Below are 16368 nucleotides of genomic sequence, written 5' to 3' on the forward strand. Positions count from 1 at the left end.
CACAGAGATTTGAGGTGACATATGTACAATCAGGATGGCTTATACATTTTTGTGTGTTTTTTGTTCTTGATTCTAGTTATAAATACTTTTAAAGTTTGGTAAAGATGAGATGATTTGATCATGTCTGATAATGCAAGACCACCAGACATATTTATTCACTGACCTTAGGGACAAAAGACTTAAAACAAAGCATTGAAGAATTAATTGTTGAGCTCTCTTTTAGTTTAAAAAGTTCCAAAACAAACAAATACGACATAATCAGGATGGTTTTTCAAAATGATTAATCATAAAGCCCAAAAGTATATAGAGGTATCATAATAACTCAAAAGTTTAAACATAGAACGACAGAAGCTCCTTAGGACCTTGCAGGATCGTTGAAGTTCCTACAAATTTTAAACTGTAAATGATGAAAAGATTAAATTCATGCAGCACTCTCATTTTTGAATTACAGACTCGTCTAGCTGACTGAAGCCTGGTTTGAATACAAAGGCTGTATATAAACTCTATTCTTAGATTTTTGTCTAAGGCTGGTTTTCCTTCTCTTAGGGAAGGGAGCTGTTTATGACAGACGAGGAGCGCCTTGCAGCCAAGACCCGCCGGGAGTTGGATAGGCAGGAGCTGATGCATCAGAAGAAGGTTGCATTGGAGACCAACAAAATCATTAAAGAACAGCAGGAGAAGGAGAGACAGTGAGTGCACAAACTTTAATTAGCCTCACATTGATAATGAGATATGCTCTGTGGTGTCAAAGCCAGGACACACAGTTTACCCATATAAATGTAGTCCTTTAACCTGTGTGTCCAACTTTTCTGATCTTCTCTTAAAACTTTTAAACGTTCACTGTAGGACTTAGGACATTTAAATTCTGTAGTACCTACATCTGCATTCTGCTTCAAAATAGGCTTTCCCCCCACTTTTCTCTGTCTTACAAGTGTAAAACAATTATTTTGCAAATCGAGTAATTTGTTGATAATTTTTTTTATTAATGAATTAGTAAACAGATAGCCAAAGGTTCCTTAACTACAATTATTTTACGAAATTAAACCAGGTGAAATTCCACGTGTGAAGTTCTGGATAGAGCATATTGACAGACACAATATATATATATTTTTTTATCTTAAATGCAAAATGTAATTGTTTTTATATTTTTTTTCCTATCTTGGTATAATCACTGCTCTAATTTGGTTGCTCTGTCAGCTAAAGGCATGTTTTACAGTCTCTATATTCCAGTTAACGATTAATCTATTACTAAATTATATAAATCATCAATTAATCTGATGAATTGTTTCAGCCCTAGTAAAATGAGTAATTGCTTCTGCAGCATGCTTTTAACAATGGTTTCTTTGCATCAAAAATATAGAACCTCAGGTTTTTTAAGTTACTAAGTTAGTTGATTTAGTGGTTTTCTGTCAAAAGCACCAATTGGCTATTTCTCTCCTTAAAGCTGCAGTAAAATCAGCATCATATGTCTTGTATTTATTCTCATGATTTCTAAATGAAGAATAATGTTCAAGCTTCTGATTCTTTTCTTAGGAGAAAGCTGGAGATCTCCCATAAAGTAGATGAGGAAGAGGAGCGCTATAGGAATGAGATGGAAAAGTATATAATTATCCCTTTTTGTTGGTCTTTTGTTCTGTTTTCAGTCTTGGAAGTTAATAAATAATTGTTTTTTTAGTATTGAAGCTGCAGAAAGGAAACATGATAGAGAATGGGAGGAGGACTGGGGATCCAGAGACAGATCAAAGAGTCCCCGCTCCCCAAAAAGCCCTGAGATGAAAACCAGCCCAAATGCAAAGACCAAGAGTTCACGTATGACCACAAATTCTTTTCCTGAAATGAAAGAGATTTTTGTGTACTTTCAAACTCTCCAATTCTTGTGAAACTGAAATGACTTGTTTCTGTTTCACTCTAAATGCTCTGTATTTGCATGTTTGTGTTGGTCTCTGCTGGTTGCTGTGCTGTGTTCTACGGCATCTCTTCCTAGTTTATGGAGCCAGCTCCTTCGCAGACGAATATGAGGATGATGAGCAGGACAGCGAAGTGAGTTGGCAGTTTCAGCTTTCTTGTAGGATAGCTATGCTAGTTGATGCAAAAGAGATGTCCTAGATTTCCTTTGACAACATCAATGTAGGGAGCAGAGTTGAATATTGTTTTAGGTTGAAGATGCTGCTGAAAGTAAAAGAACAGATAATCAGAGATGCACAGATCTGAGCTATGATGTCTGATTTCCGATTAAAGATTTTGAGACACTTTGACCTGCCAACACCAATTTTAGCTGATTCATATTTATACAAACCACAAATAAAAATTATTTTCTATTAGTTTCTGGATAAATCTAAAATAGAAATAAAATGATTAATCTTAGCTTATTTTACAATATCGTTATAGCTCAAGTAAATACGTTTATTATTAATTATATTATATTATACTATTTTATTATTATACTTTAAAAGTATAATGTATTTACTTGAGCATGAGTATACTTTATTTTATAAAGATAATTTATATTCTTTCACGAAGTATATTTGATACAGATATTAAACCTTGGTTAACAGTAAGTTAGAGCAAAAAGTTTTTTTTTTTTATACTTAAAAGGAAATGAATACATTCATCAAATGTGAATATGTTTGGTTGGTTCAACCTAACAGAATCAAATTCTGTTGATCTATATTTTTACCTGCATGGAATTAAGTTATGTTCAACTAACTCATAACATTTAAATATCCCAAAGACAAATGAATTGGTTTTATGAAGTCTTGTATTTTTGTTAACAGACATGCATACAAGTCACATGATCAAAAAAAACTCTACAAAGACAGAGCTGTCTGATCATGGACCTTTGTCTCAACTTATGATTTCATCTGTGTGGACTTGGGCAACAACTACCTCCACTGTCACTTTTAGATGTAGAATTGTCTGCTATGCTTGCTAGTTCTCTGGGAACATTGGTCAAATGCAATTAAAGGAAGTAATCTTAGCAAGGACCAGTTTTAATAAGCACACTGCAAAAAACTGAAATCTATACAAGTCATTTTTTCTTAAAATAAGTGCATTTGTTCTTGAATTGAGGAGGTAAGTGAGACAATTTGCCAATAGAAAAACAAACTTGCATTGTCTTATTTCAAGTGCATATTATCTAATTATCCAATTTTAAGAGTAAAAATACTCATTCCATTCACAAATCATTTTATTTACCTACTCAAATGATTTATTTATTACGTTTTTGCAGTGCATTGCTAAGTAAACTAAAATTCTTCAGGCCGCCTTACAAGGATGGTCTTTCAAATGAACTCAAGGTTCCTTTGCATCATACATAAAATACATATTGTGTTACATCAAGTAAATATGACTAAATAATTCTGGAACCAATTACTTTAGGTATGTTGAATGGTAAAATGTGTGTCGCCCCAAAGAGGTGTGAGTGTGAGGAATGTTATAAACAGAACATTTTGGTGTTCATGTGTTTTACCTTCACTGGTTGAAAAGAGTAGTATCTGCTGAATTCAATCCATAAACTTATTTCCATGCTTTTCTGCAAACTAATTATTCCATCTCTTATCTTTAATGCTGCATTAGCATTATTTAAAACCCTGTTTGTGTCTTTTATTAAAAATGTCTAGCTGCTTCCCAACTAGATTTGGTCTCTCTGAGTGCTGTGTTGTGTGAAGGTTAGCACAAAATTAGCCATGATTGAATTGATGTAGTTTGCTTGGTTGTGAAGTTAAGTTGTGGTTTGATTTTTTTTTTTTTTTCAAGTTACTTGTGTTCATCTCCAACTTTAGCATTTGGCTGGTTTTATCGATATGAGGGGAAGCTGCCTTCACTGCGCAAGGTACTGTCAGCTCTTTGTGTTGTGTGAAGTGGATCTAAGAAGTTTACCTATAGATTGAATGCTGGAAACTTTAGGATTGCTTTCTTAATTTTTATTTTGTTAGTGACTATTATTGGTATCCTAGTTTGCGTGTTCTTTGCATTTTGCTCTTCCCAACTGGTGATCCCTCAGAAAGGAGAAAAGAAGAAGAAGAAAAAGAAAATGTCCAATACAGACACACTGCAGGAGCAGAGGAAGAACAAGAAGGAGATGGAGTTTGAGCTGAAACTTGCTAAAGAGAAAGAAGAGATGCATGAACGAGAGAAGCAACTAAAGATCAATCGGCTGGTACAGGAGGTACGAGGAGATGTATTCTGCCCGGTGCCGTACATTTGATTCGAGTTTCAGTTCTATATAAATGACCGATTAATAATATATATGATGTTATTTGATACATTTTGTTTATTTCCCTTTGGGATCAATAATGCCTTTTGTAAACTGAATTGAATTAAAGTGGCTGGGATTACAGCCAACTGTCGATCTGAAGCTATTGTTCTGATCTGAAATAATAGTGAAGTGCTTAATTCAAACAGAGATCAGCATCTGCTTTAGGTAGAAAAGTTAAAGTATCTTAGTGTCTTAGTTATAAGTGATACGTTAGTCATAAGATGAGTGTTAGTTTGATTAGTTCTAAGCTGTGGAAGCTTTTCTGGTTTGTCAAGTGGAGCAAAGAGCAGAGCTCGAATGTAAAGACCTTAATATTATTCTTCCCTACTTACCTACTACTCCTTACAGTGTGTTGGATCCCAAAGCTACAATGAGATCTTAAAGGCTGTTCTTTTACGTACATTGAAGGACATTGTTTGGTGCAATTCAGCCATTTGAAACAAATACAAGCAAACAATTGAACTACTTCTCTGTTCCAAACAGTAATTTTCAAGTGTTTTAAAGTCAAACCAAATATGTAGTTTATTTAAATTTCTCTTAGGGCTTGCAGTTTTACTTTGCAGCATGTGATGCTCATATCATACACGCCTATTTGTGTGAAGAGTTTTCTGTTGTTTATGATGGGGACTGGTTGTAACTCAACCCCAGGTTTCAGAGACAGAAAGGGAAGACCTGGAGGAGTCTGAGAAAGTGCAGCACTGGGTGGAGCGCCTGTGTCAGACTCGGTTGGAGCAGATCTCTTGTGTGGAGAATGAATCCCCAGAGGTACCAAGTCTTCAGTGAGACCTTCCCCAATGTTCTGATCAGTTGTATTTTGTTGCCTACATACATGTTTTTTATGTGTTTGCGGCTTAAAGCTTTCCCAGCCACACTCTCCTGCCTCTGAGCCGAGGGTGAAGCATTTCCCCGGTGGTTTAAACCTGGCAACCACTGATTTGGACGACATAAATCTGGATGACGTGGATCAGAGCCTGAGGGGACCTCTTAAAAAACTAGTCCCGACTCAGCCCACCAAACACCAACCACCACCCCCCTTGCCTCGCCCCCCACCTTCACCCAAACTAAACCCTACGATTCCCAACTACTCCCCTCCTATACCCCAAGTATCTCCCCAGCCCCGAGCTCCTTCTTCCCCGGGTGCCAGGAAGCCTCCTCTGTCTCCATCCACTTTGACCAACAGGGGGCGCAGGCTTCAGGCACAACCACGTCGCCCGCCTTCCTCTAACTACCCTCCACCATCACAGACATCAAGGCCCCCATCATCCCCTCAACCAACACCACACCCACATCCCCCACCTCCACCTCCCCCGCCACCACCTCCTCCTCCCCCTCCGCCCCCTCCCCCACAGCACTCTGAAGAACGTGGTTACCGTCAGCATCAGCACCACCTCCAGCATCCTCCCAGTCCTCCTGAACACAGGAGCGAGTGGGAAACAGGTGGCTACCTCCCCAGAGGGGGGATTTATTCATCCAACACTAGTGAAATTTCCCACCCTTCAAGTCCAAAGGTTTGATTGCTTTGTTTCTCATGAGGAAAGTAGGGCGAGTGGGGTTTACTTTTTTCATTTTTTATAAATAATGGGTGTTTTTTGTGGTTTCCATTTGTGGATTTTAGTAAAATGATGTCGACCTCTTCATAGCATATGTCTGTGTGAATGTTGTATTTTGGTGTATCAGGGTGAACTGCAGTGGTGGTTGTGCATTTTTATCAAAACTAGAGAGCATGATGCTCACTATTTTCTATAAAGTAGTGAGTAGTGAGCGGGATGCTGCATGGTGTGCAGTTTGCAGTGAAAATCTGAAAAGAGGCCTTTAAAAAAAAGGCCTGTGTGCAAATATTTGTAGTGCATTTCAGCATTTGTTATGTTTGCCATTAGAGAGAGTGGCTATCAAATGGTACATACATAGACCTATAAAAAGGTTTTTAATTTTTCTGAGCTTGAAAATCAAACAGATCTGTTAGGGGGGACAAAATGAAGGCGTAAAAAGCTTGGCGTATAAATGTCACACCCTTTAACTAATACTTTGGTAAAAGTCCACTTTTTGAATTCATTTATAGCTTTCAGTCTTTGGTAGGAGTCTATCAAAATGTCCCATTTTAATTTTCGTAAAATTTGGTTACCTGGCCTTGGAAAATTTCTCCTAATGCAGGTTTATGGGATTGTTCATAACTTTATCCATCTTAAGAAAAATAATCAAACCCCAAGCAAAATATACTCCCCATCATCATGCTGCCACTACCATAGGTCAGCTATGTATGGTTTTCTTTTGGTAACACAAGGTTATTGTGTTAACAATATTTTCTATTTATTTTCATAATGTTCAAATTGGCATTCCTTGCACCATATCATATTTTTCTTAGTGAAGGGTTTTCTTTCTTCGTGTCCAGATACATTAAGAACATAGGAAATCCTTCTGACAACCAGTACTTGTTGAAAATTCCTTAAACATTTTCAGTGCTGCTGTTGACCCCTTGGCAGCATCTGTGATCAGTGTCTTTTTTGTCTTATATATATTTATTGGAAATTGTGTTTAATTACCACTATTGTTCCACATTTCTCCATGTACTGGCTCATTTACTTCCCTCTAAAAAATGCTTATATGAAATACAATAGATTTTTCTTTTGTGCCCTTCTCCTGACTGATACCTTCGTACAATCATTTGATCGCTGGCAATCTCTCTTTAATGTACTGCTTTAACCTAAATGATGCATACATGTAAAGGTCCGGAAAATTATTAGCAGGATAGTTTTAACTTATTTTTACTGTTCAGATTCGGTATAAACGATTTTAAGTGTTGCAAAGATTTAAAAGACCAAATCAGATTCAACCTAAACAGGTTTTAAAGTATTATTTTAAGGGTGTCCAAACTATTGTGTCAAGGTTTTCACTTTTAATTAATAAATTTTTTTTTATGGTTTTACCCCTAACCAACCTGTGCAGTTTCCCCTAAATAGTGAAGAACCTGTCACTTTAGAGATGGGAAAAAGCTATTTCAATAAAAGTGTGTACCCTTTTGATATCTGCTTTACTATTGGAATTAGTCTCAGCTTTAATGTGTTCAAATCTGAATGAATGTTTTGGACATATAAAGGTTCACTGTATTCTAGGTGATGAGAAACACCTCCCATGTTAGTCACATTTCCACTTCAAGCAGTCAGCTGGTAAGCCTCCCTTCTTTTGAAAAATCATGCCAACGTTTGCTGTGTTTGGAAATGAGCTGAGCTTTGTAAATGTGTTGTTTGGATATGTGGTCCAATAGCAGCTGGCTCCCAGTCCCCCTAACCAAAGACGTCAGATGGCTCCAGTCATGTCCAAACCTGTAATGCTGCCACAGTCACAGACTAACCGGCCTGATCCGCACCGACCTGCTGTCCGCTCCGATGGCCTGGTATGAAAATTATTAGGGTCATCTGGTACAGTGTGCGATCAGCTGCAGCTGCTGTCAGTTTCCGCCTCCTTTTTGAGTTTTGGAGGTTTTCCAGCTTATTCCGTGATCATCAAGAAGATGGATGCAGGGATGGTCTTCCACACTCCAGATTTCCAGACAAGCGGCTATTTTAATAAAAACAGGCCACCAATGCTTGCGTTTTTCTAAGAATCCTTAATTAAATCAAATTGTGTTCAGTATTTTGGACAGCCTGCTAAAGAGAACCATTCCTTACTTTTTATTCCCTTACCTTAAAGATTCCATTTAACACCAGAGCCATTAGCATCACCACAGGCTTCTACCTCTGCTGTGAGAGATATGATGGCACATAAACAGATGTCTGTTGATTGTAGCTGCTGTCACGGTTGTGCAAATGTGTCTGTAGCATTTTCCACCCTTGTAGCTTCAGAATTATAAAATTCTGTTTCTCCATTGCACAGAGAGGCTCACTGTAAAGATTGTGGGAGGCCTCCATCTTTAATGGATCTGATCAAAGATCATAGAGCTTATAATTGTTGATCATTCAAATCCTTTATAGCAAACATCTTTCTAAGTAGAAATTTATCAGCAATTATTGTCAAATATTTGGAATTTCTGTGTTTTAAAAGCAATAAAATTGTAGTTTATCGATAAACTGTGACCTAATGTTGATAGTTCACCACAGCAGTAAACTTTTTATATTACTATAGAATTCATAGTTTTGTGGAATATACAGTGATCTACACATTTATTGGCTCTGCTGATAAAGATTTAGAATATATTTCTTGGCTGTAGCAAAATCTTAAACTAAAGAAATGTATAAAAATTCAGATTTTTTGTCTCCTATTAATTTGGAAGTGAATCCACTGAATCCTTACACATTGAGTTGATCTAAAAAGTTCTAATCTAAATTTGAGTGACTAAGTTTGAGGGGAGAAGAGAACACGACCAAGAAAAGATAAAGTGTGTTTAGCTTCATGATCCAGAAGGAGACGGCTTCTTGTCCTGTTGGACAAGGGTGCAGTACCACCAGAGGAAAAAAAATAGATGGAGCACATTATCAGATCTGTGCAGGAGACAGTTATTCCTCCAACTCTGCATAACAATCATTAGCACAATCTGAATTCCATAATTTATTTTTTAACTAAAAAAAATATATATACTTTTTCCAAAAATATTAAATGTAAATATTTGTTTTTTTTAATGCTGCTTAACTGAGATTGTATGGTTAGAGAAAGACCAAGCCCTTTGCCAGCAATGATTCAAATGATAGTAGCCTTGCATTAACAAAAGGATTAATCTATGAAATTGCCTAACTCACTCAGCATTAAACATTGGGAGAAACCACAATGCTGCTGGCCTGTTTGTCCACCAAAGATGCTGGTTACCTCGTTGTTATATGCTTAGTTTGCTGCAGAGGTTGAACATTCAATCTGAAAAGGACATTATATATTCACACTGGGATTCTCTTCTTTTGAATTAGTTAAAGAAGTAGGTTTAGCTGTTTGTTTTCACACTAGTTCTCCATCAATAACTTTTTATTTCCCTTTGTTTTATACATCCAATTACTAAAAGAATATGTTAAAAATGTGTTATACTGATAAAAGTATAACATACTGTTTATTCAAGCCAGAAACAGAAGTACCAATAAATAGCTCGTACTTACAGCTTTCACCAGGTTTCACACCCACAGCAGCCGTTTTTGCATCTGAACTGGGGTAACTTTATATTTTTGCATACAAGGTTCCCCTGTTCTACCTTCTACTGAAAACACTAAAAATTTGAATTTAAGTGCAAAGAAAAGATAAAATTAGGGAGCATTCATCATGACGTCTTTAATGGAGTATGTCCTTATGAATTTAGTATTTCTTTACCAGTGATGCCAATAACTTTACATCTCAATGAAAATAAAAATTCATTGTATTTTCGGTAAAAAATATTTATAACTACAGTAGCTCAACTGTCTTGTTGAGGTTATCTAAGGAGGTATATTATCAAGAAACATCAACCTGTAAGGTCATTTTTTTTAGATTTTAGGATCCTAAATGTGACTATTTAACCTATCATATAAAGTTACATCAGGCTGAATCTAAGGGATAAATGTACATATTGATTTATCGCAAAACAATAAAGATTACTGTATACAAACATCATCTCAGGGCTGCAGCAGTTTAGTTACACATGTGTTGATAAAAATGTTTTGGACAATTTTCTTGCTCTTGATTGGGAAAAGAAAGTGCTTGTTCCTGTGCTTATATTTGACGTGCTGTAATCAAAGATCAGACCTTAAGAGCGAGACATTTTTATTGGAGACCTAAAGTTCAGAGAGCTTGGAAACTATTTAAAGCATCAAGCAGGATAATGAGTTTTCTGGTCTTATTTCTGCAGTCTCACTAAAGACTCTGAACCCATCCTGTATTTCAGCCTCCAGAAATGCTGAAACGGATGGTGCCTTTCAACTCATCCTTCAAATCAAACAACAAACAAGTAATGCACTCACCTGGTTGCCTTTGGTTTTGCCCTGGAGTGCTGTGCTACTTTTTCTTGTTTTACATTATAGCCTCCATGCTCTGGTGTCAGGTTCACTGCTGCCTGACGTAATCCTCAGTGATGGCTTTCCCATATTTTTTTCTTCCTGTCCTCTCTCTGCATCATTTGCACTCCTGCCTTTTTGATGGGGTGGTTCATGCATGGCCGTGCTTTTATTGATTGGAAGCAGACAGTAGATGTGATGAACATACAGTCTAATATGGGAAAACATGTTATTCTGTTGTGATGTCAGTGTGGAGATTAATTTCGTTTTATTGAGTAAAGAGGGGTTTTACAGCCTGACCTCACCGCTAAAAATGCAAATTGAAAGCATCAATTTGATCTCGGCTCCTAGTCATCACCTGTCAGGGCTCTTTGCATTATGATGGGACAGAATGGCTTTTGGTCCATGAGATTTAGATTTATATATTTTTTCCATGCTGCATAAGGTAATAGTTATTGATGTCAAGAAGTACTGGTCAGGTTTGAAAAGAGAAGTAAAAACATGTCATATATGGGTTTATTTTTATATTATAGAGCAATTGTTCAGGAAGTGGACAATAGCTTGACTAATGTTTCTTTATTCTGTATAGGAAACTGGGCTGAATAAATGTGATTTACTCACCCAGAGGCCTTGGTTCTGTTTCCTTCTTCCTATTGTATTATTTAATTGCTGTGGACTTAAGGAGGATAACTCTGTTGTTTAGTCTGTGATTATGTTGGAAATCATTCTTGTTGCTTAAATGTGCCCAATGCATTTTAACTTGTGAGAATTAGTGTTAAAGGCTATGTTGTATATTTAACTCTAAACTGGTTGTCAAAGGAAATCTGACCTCTTATAACAACAACGACTCAAACTCACTCTAAGTTCCCTTCATTTGCTACTTTTTTAAATATTGGGAACGTTTAATTAATGATTACATGTTTTTTTTCCCCAGGGATTTCAGAAATATGTGGATGACTTCGATCCTTACTCCATGGTATTGTATACTTGGGCTTCAGAAAAAAAGATTATTCTTATTTGTTTGTCAGAAATCATACATAAGAATGTTTTCTCATCCATCAAGTAATATATAGTGGCATATTTAAGCCATGTGTGCTTTCTGTCAGTATTCCCAGTGGTAGACTTAAACCGTAAAGACTAAGCGGCCACTGAATACAGACTTAATGCTAATTTTCCCCTAACTTAATAAAAGCTACATAAGTTGGTCACAATTTTAGTATTTATATGTTACTGTCTAACTATCTCATAATGCAGCATCTATTTTCAAAGGCAGATATAATATATAATGATTCAAATCTGACTAGAAATGACTGATATTCCTTGATGAATATTATTAGTTCTGCACAGTCTGACCTTATAAACCAATAAAATTGAAATCATTTTTACTGCCTTATTTGAGAAAAAGTAAAAAAAAAAATTATAATTCTTAATCAGTATTATATGATTTTTTTTTTTTTTTTACAGTAACCTGTTCAAATAAAATGGCTCATCATGCACTAGGTTAGACTTTGCAGAAAAAGAGGCAACATCAACTCACTTCAGATCATTTCAAGTCGCTTTAAAGGAACTAAATAGGGTTGTTTTGTGAAATTATGACCAGCATATATCCAATCTTGTTTAGATAACTAGTATCATTTCTAGACTGACACATTTTTTCCACCAATGGTGTATTTAGGACAGAACAAAGAACAAAGCAAATAGCAAAACAGCGTACAGTAGCTTTTCATGATAGTGCTACTTTATAATTCTTTTTAGGTTTGCATCACATTATTCAGAACAAATTAACTATATGATAAAGCTGGTATTCAATTGTTTACCTGCTTTTTTTTTAATGAATGACTATGATTTTATTAGATCTGAGTTGTTTGGTTAAAATGAACTCTGGGATTGCCTTTTCTCCACTTTAATAAAATCATAGGTAAGTAATTCAGATAGACTATTGACTGTTAATGATCTGTCAACAGAACCCCACACAATCTGAACTGTAATAAAGAGATATACTATATATGTAGTTAATTCAGAGCGGCAGTGCTCATTTAAAAGTGACCAGTATCTATAGTATCTGTTCTCTTCTTTCTATATTTTGTAAATGACTTTTCCTCCTTTTGTATCCATTTATAGTTCTCCTCAGACCAGATAAATGACAGAGATGTGAGACTGTTGAGAATCAAAAAGGTAATTTTTAATAGCTAAAAGAAATCTGCCTAACATATTTTCTGAAACATGATTGATCATTTCTTCATATTTTTTTTCAGGTCGGGCAACTTGACTTGGCTCTGGAGGGAGGAGCAGACTCTCCTCTTGGAAAATTGGTGATATCATCTGTTTATGACGGCGGTGCAGCTGATAAGCACGGTCAGTTTAATTCTTTTTTTCATGTTTTACATTTTCTTCTTATGTTGTGCATAAAAATATTTTTTGGAGTGGTTAAAAATCACTGTTTTAAGCAAATATTTGCACTTATTTACTGAAACCATACTTACTAAATCATACTTATACTGTCTATATGTTCCTTTTTAAAACTTAATTCAGAAACATTTTAATTGCTATTTATTCTTGTGCTTCATATTACCCAACTGTAAATTACAAACTTCACAACTTGGTAGTATATCATCTTAGTATATTATACTGCTGAATTCATGTTGGCGTTTCGAATTTACGCTGGAAAAAATCACAAAGTTTTAGATCTTATTTATTCTTTGTAACAATTGGTTCCTATAGTGACCAAAACAAGCATTTCTGATAAATCTATGGTAATGTGTAATATTATAGCCTCAGTGCTAATTAGTTTTGCATCTCTGCTGTTTCTTGATATGTTTGTTTACAGGAGGGATTGTTCCAGGAGATGAACTTATGGCTGTGAATGGGAAGATCCTGATCGATGCTACTTTGGATGAGGGACAAAACTCTCTGGCTCGGGCTTGGAATAGTGGAGGGGTATGAGTGGAAGGAGAAAACTAGCTCTGGATTTTAATGATATGCACATTACAGGGTGTACATTTTAATTGATCGTGTTTTGTGCATTCAGCTGGAGTTCAAACTTTCTATTGATTTAGTCACGCAGAGATTTAAAATCATTTCATCCCCCCAGGACTGGATCGATGTTGTGATTGCTGTGTCCCCGCCAAAGGATTATGAAGATGAAGTGTAAGCTTTCTTCTCTCATACATTCAAAATTTTTTGCCACGTTTTATGTTGAAGCACTTTGGATGTTGTGAAATATTGAGAGGGGGTTCGGTAGTTGACAGACGGTGGCTCGTGTTTCTGTGTGTGCATGTGTATGCAGCCCTAATTCAGCATCAGTCAGTCCCACTGTGAAGAGAAAGGTGTTTGAAGGCAGTGCAACACTTTACAGACATGGTTATCAGCTTCAGCACTAGCCTCACCTCATCTCTCCTCCTACCTCACCTTGTTCTGGTAATCAACTTAGCCTTCAGCCCTCATCTTCTTCGCTGCACGTTAGAGGGGAGGTTTGATGTTGCGGTTGGTTTTGTTTGGGGCTCATTTGTTTTTGCTATTGAGGACATGTGACAGTCTCTCTGACAATTTAAATAAATAACACCCTGCACCCTGTCAGGTCTTCTTTTTTCAGCTCGGTTTGTTCCGTGTAAAAAAGAAAAAAAAAAATCAAAAAGAGTATTTAAGTGACACCCCTGCCTTCTAAAGACATTAAAATGATAAATGACCAATCCATGCATGCATGTATGAGCTCAATGCAGCCTCAGTCAGCCATAAATAAACACACGGCATTAGCGCCGTGTTCTCAGGTCAACCCCAGGCTCGTGCCCGCCTTCAGCAGTTGTTCTGATTGATGTTGTTTCATGGGACTGTTACATGTTCTGAAATGTATACCCTCCTTTAGGTCAGATTTCTTTTATGAGGACTTACTGCTTTGGTTGAAGATTGCATCTATTCATCATATTTATTTGCCACTTTTAGTGATTTATTTGAACATCTGTTTTACGAGACAGAAATTTGGACATTATGTAGAAGTTAATTTATTTGTAAAAACAAGCAGGTTTGAATATATTGAGCTTTTTTTAAGTTTACACCAGATCACTATCATACATGTTGGAATAAACTACAGCTGTCACTTGAATAATTTTCTATGACCTCAAACCATCAATAAACTTCTGCTGGGATTGAAAAAACAAACAACTAAATTTAATTTTGAAATGGTTGGATTATTTCCTCAGCTCTTAGGAATTATATATTATAAAAAACAGTGTCAGATTTGGGACATTTTCAGATACTTAATGTTAGGATTTTTTTTATTCTTTTCCAAATCCGACTTGATGGACGTTTTGGATCCAAATTCTTTTCAATATTTGAAGCTGATGTTTTTAGGCCTAATATGTCATATATTTGGTGCAATGTACCAGTGCCACAGCTAGTGTAACAATCCCTCAGCATGACGGGACCACTACCATGCTAGACATCAATACATTTTCAAATACCTGTTTTTGTGGAAATTAATTGGTGTCCTATCCTGTGTAATAATTCCAATGTGGCTCAAATAAATAACTGAAAACCCTAAATGACTAAGGCACCCAGGATGTTGACATATAGATGTCAGACAACACCTGCATGCAGTGTTATGAGAGATGCACCAATTGCAGTTTCCTGAGCATATTCTAGTTTTGAACTAAGAACTCCTGTTTTTCTCATTCACACTCTTTCCAGGAATTCTATTAAGCACCATTAAAAACTTAAATATGTTTAGATTTAGAAAAATACATATATTTTGAAGAGACTTTAGCTATAGAAGCTTAATTTTCATGATTTATCTGTCAGATGAGATATTCCTTATCCTTTATAAACTGAAATAAAAAAAATTCACCTGTTAAGAATTTTTTTTTGTCAGGTTGTAAATCTTTCGAATATATTGCAGCAGGAACTTGTATAAATGTATTCAGGAAAACTTTGTCAATCCACTGTAAAGTTATCAAGGCCTTACTATATTACCGTCTGTTTGCTGCCTAAGTAACAGCTGGTATCTCAATGAGTGCTTTCAGTTTTCAGTGAACTCTAAAGTTAACTGTAAAAATGAGCTAATGTGAAGTTTTAAATTTACCATCCTATTTTACTCTTTTGGGCTTCTTGTGACTTGATTTTTGAAGTCTTTACAGAGATTACAGGTATAATTGACTCTTTATACAGTTAAATCTTCCACATGTGGAATGGGCTCTACAGAGCCACTTAGATGTGAGTGATTCAGGGTTTCTGGGGATGAAATGATTATTTTGAGGGTCATAGCAGTTAAGCTGAAAACTGCACTTCAGATTTCCAACTGAACAATTGGTGCATCTCTGGATGTGTTTTCACATTAAGCTACTTTGAAACGAGTGACTACCATGAGTCTAACTGTCTTCTATAACTCACTCACTTTTGTGTGTAGCTGTTTGTTGTGTTGTTGTGGAGTGGCTTGGATGGGAAATATAACAGAAAAATGTATATTCTGCTTACCTTTGGTATCATTTAGATAACAAGAGAACTTCATTTTTTTTTATTGTTTCAATGTTTTTATTAGTTTTATTCATTTCTGCCGCAGGACGTTCTTCTGATGTCGTCATCCACCTGCCATGAAAACCCGATGTAATAAAAGGAAGCTTCTCCTCCATCCACATCTGAATGGGAAGATTGAGAGCCTATTTGTGCTTTTGCTGCTTTGTCGCCCTTCAAGGCTGATCCAGTTGTCTTTTAGACTGACGTTGTACTTCCAATAGTAATTTTCTCTGTCTTGTTTTGTCAATGGATTGTCCAATCAGTAATCGTTTTTTTTCCTGCTTAGCTCTTTCCTTCTGCAAAGACTGGAAATAATTGACCTCATTTACAAAATGATGAGCATGCTGATGTTCTGCTAACATCTGTCAGTATACGAATGAAGGATGAGTTCGATTAATTAAACTGTAATCAATACCGGATTCAGAATTTCCTTCTCCTTGGCCTAATAAAGGACTTGTCAGATGAAGAATTGGTTTCTGTTTGAATACTAATTTTGTTTTCTGATTTAAAACACAGTTTAAAGGTTAATCATATACGTACTTAATGAAGGGCAGTTAATGTAACTTTTCTAACTTAAAATGCATCTATTTGTATCTGTATTTGTCTGCAAATTATGGACTTTCTCTATATTACCCACTTTTATATCTAAATCTACAAGAACCT

At 36.0% G+C, this 16368-nt stretch overlaps 1 protein-coding gene across 1 annotated transcript in view; it reads left to right on the forward strand.

Annotated features, from left to right (window-relative positions):
• The window catches only part of ush1c (Usher syndrome 1C), a 30837-nt gene extending 14677 nt beyond the window's left edge, over positions 1-16160 (forward strand). The window contains exons 11-27 of the mRNA XM_015382275.1: positions 547-689; positions 1534-1599; positions 1676-1809; positions 3783-3832; positions 4004-4168; positions 4907-5023; positions 5116-5766; positions 7369-7422; positions 7521-7649; positions 10092-10154; positions 11135-11176; positions 12322-12375; positions 12456-12555; positions 13028-13137; positions 13292-13347; positions 13487-13617; positions 15752-16160. Of these exons, the coding sequence (XP_015237761.1) occupies positions 547-689; positions 1534-1599; positions 1676-1809; positions 3783-3832; positions 4004-4168; positions 4907-5023; positions 5116-5766; positions 7369-7422; positions 7521-7649; positions 10092-10154; positions 11135-11176; positions 12322-12375; positions 12456-12555; positions 13028-13137; positions 13292-13347; positions 13487-13580 (2028 nt within the window). The 3' untranslated portion in view covers positions 13581-13617; positions 15752-16160. The remainder of the gene's footprint in view (positions 1-546; positions 690-1533; positions 1600-1675; positions 1810-3782; positions 3833-4003; positions 4169-4906; positions 5024-5115; positions 5767-7368; positions 7423-7520; positions 7650-10091; positions 10155-11134; positions 11177-12321; positions 12376-12455; positions 12556-13027; positions 13138-13291; positions 13348-13486; positions 13618-15751) is intronic.
• The last annotated feature ends 208 nt before the right edge of the window (positions 16161-16368 follow it).

This window comes from Cyprinodon variegatus, unplaced genomic scaffold (assembly GCF_000732505.1).
Source record: "Cyprinodon variegatus isolate N-32 unplaced genomic scaffold, C_variegatus-1.0 Scaffold254, whole genome shotgun sequence".
Taxonomy (NCBI): Eukaryota; Metazoa; Chordata; class Actinopteri; order Cyprinodontiformes; family Cyprinodontidae; genus Cyprinodon; species Cyprinodon variegatus.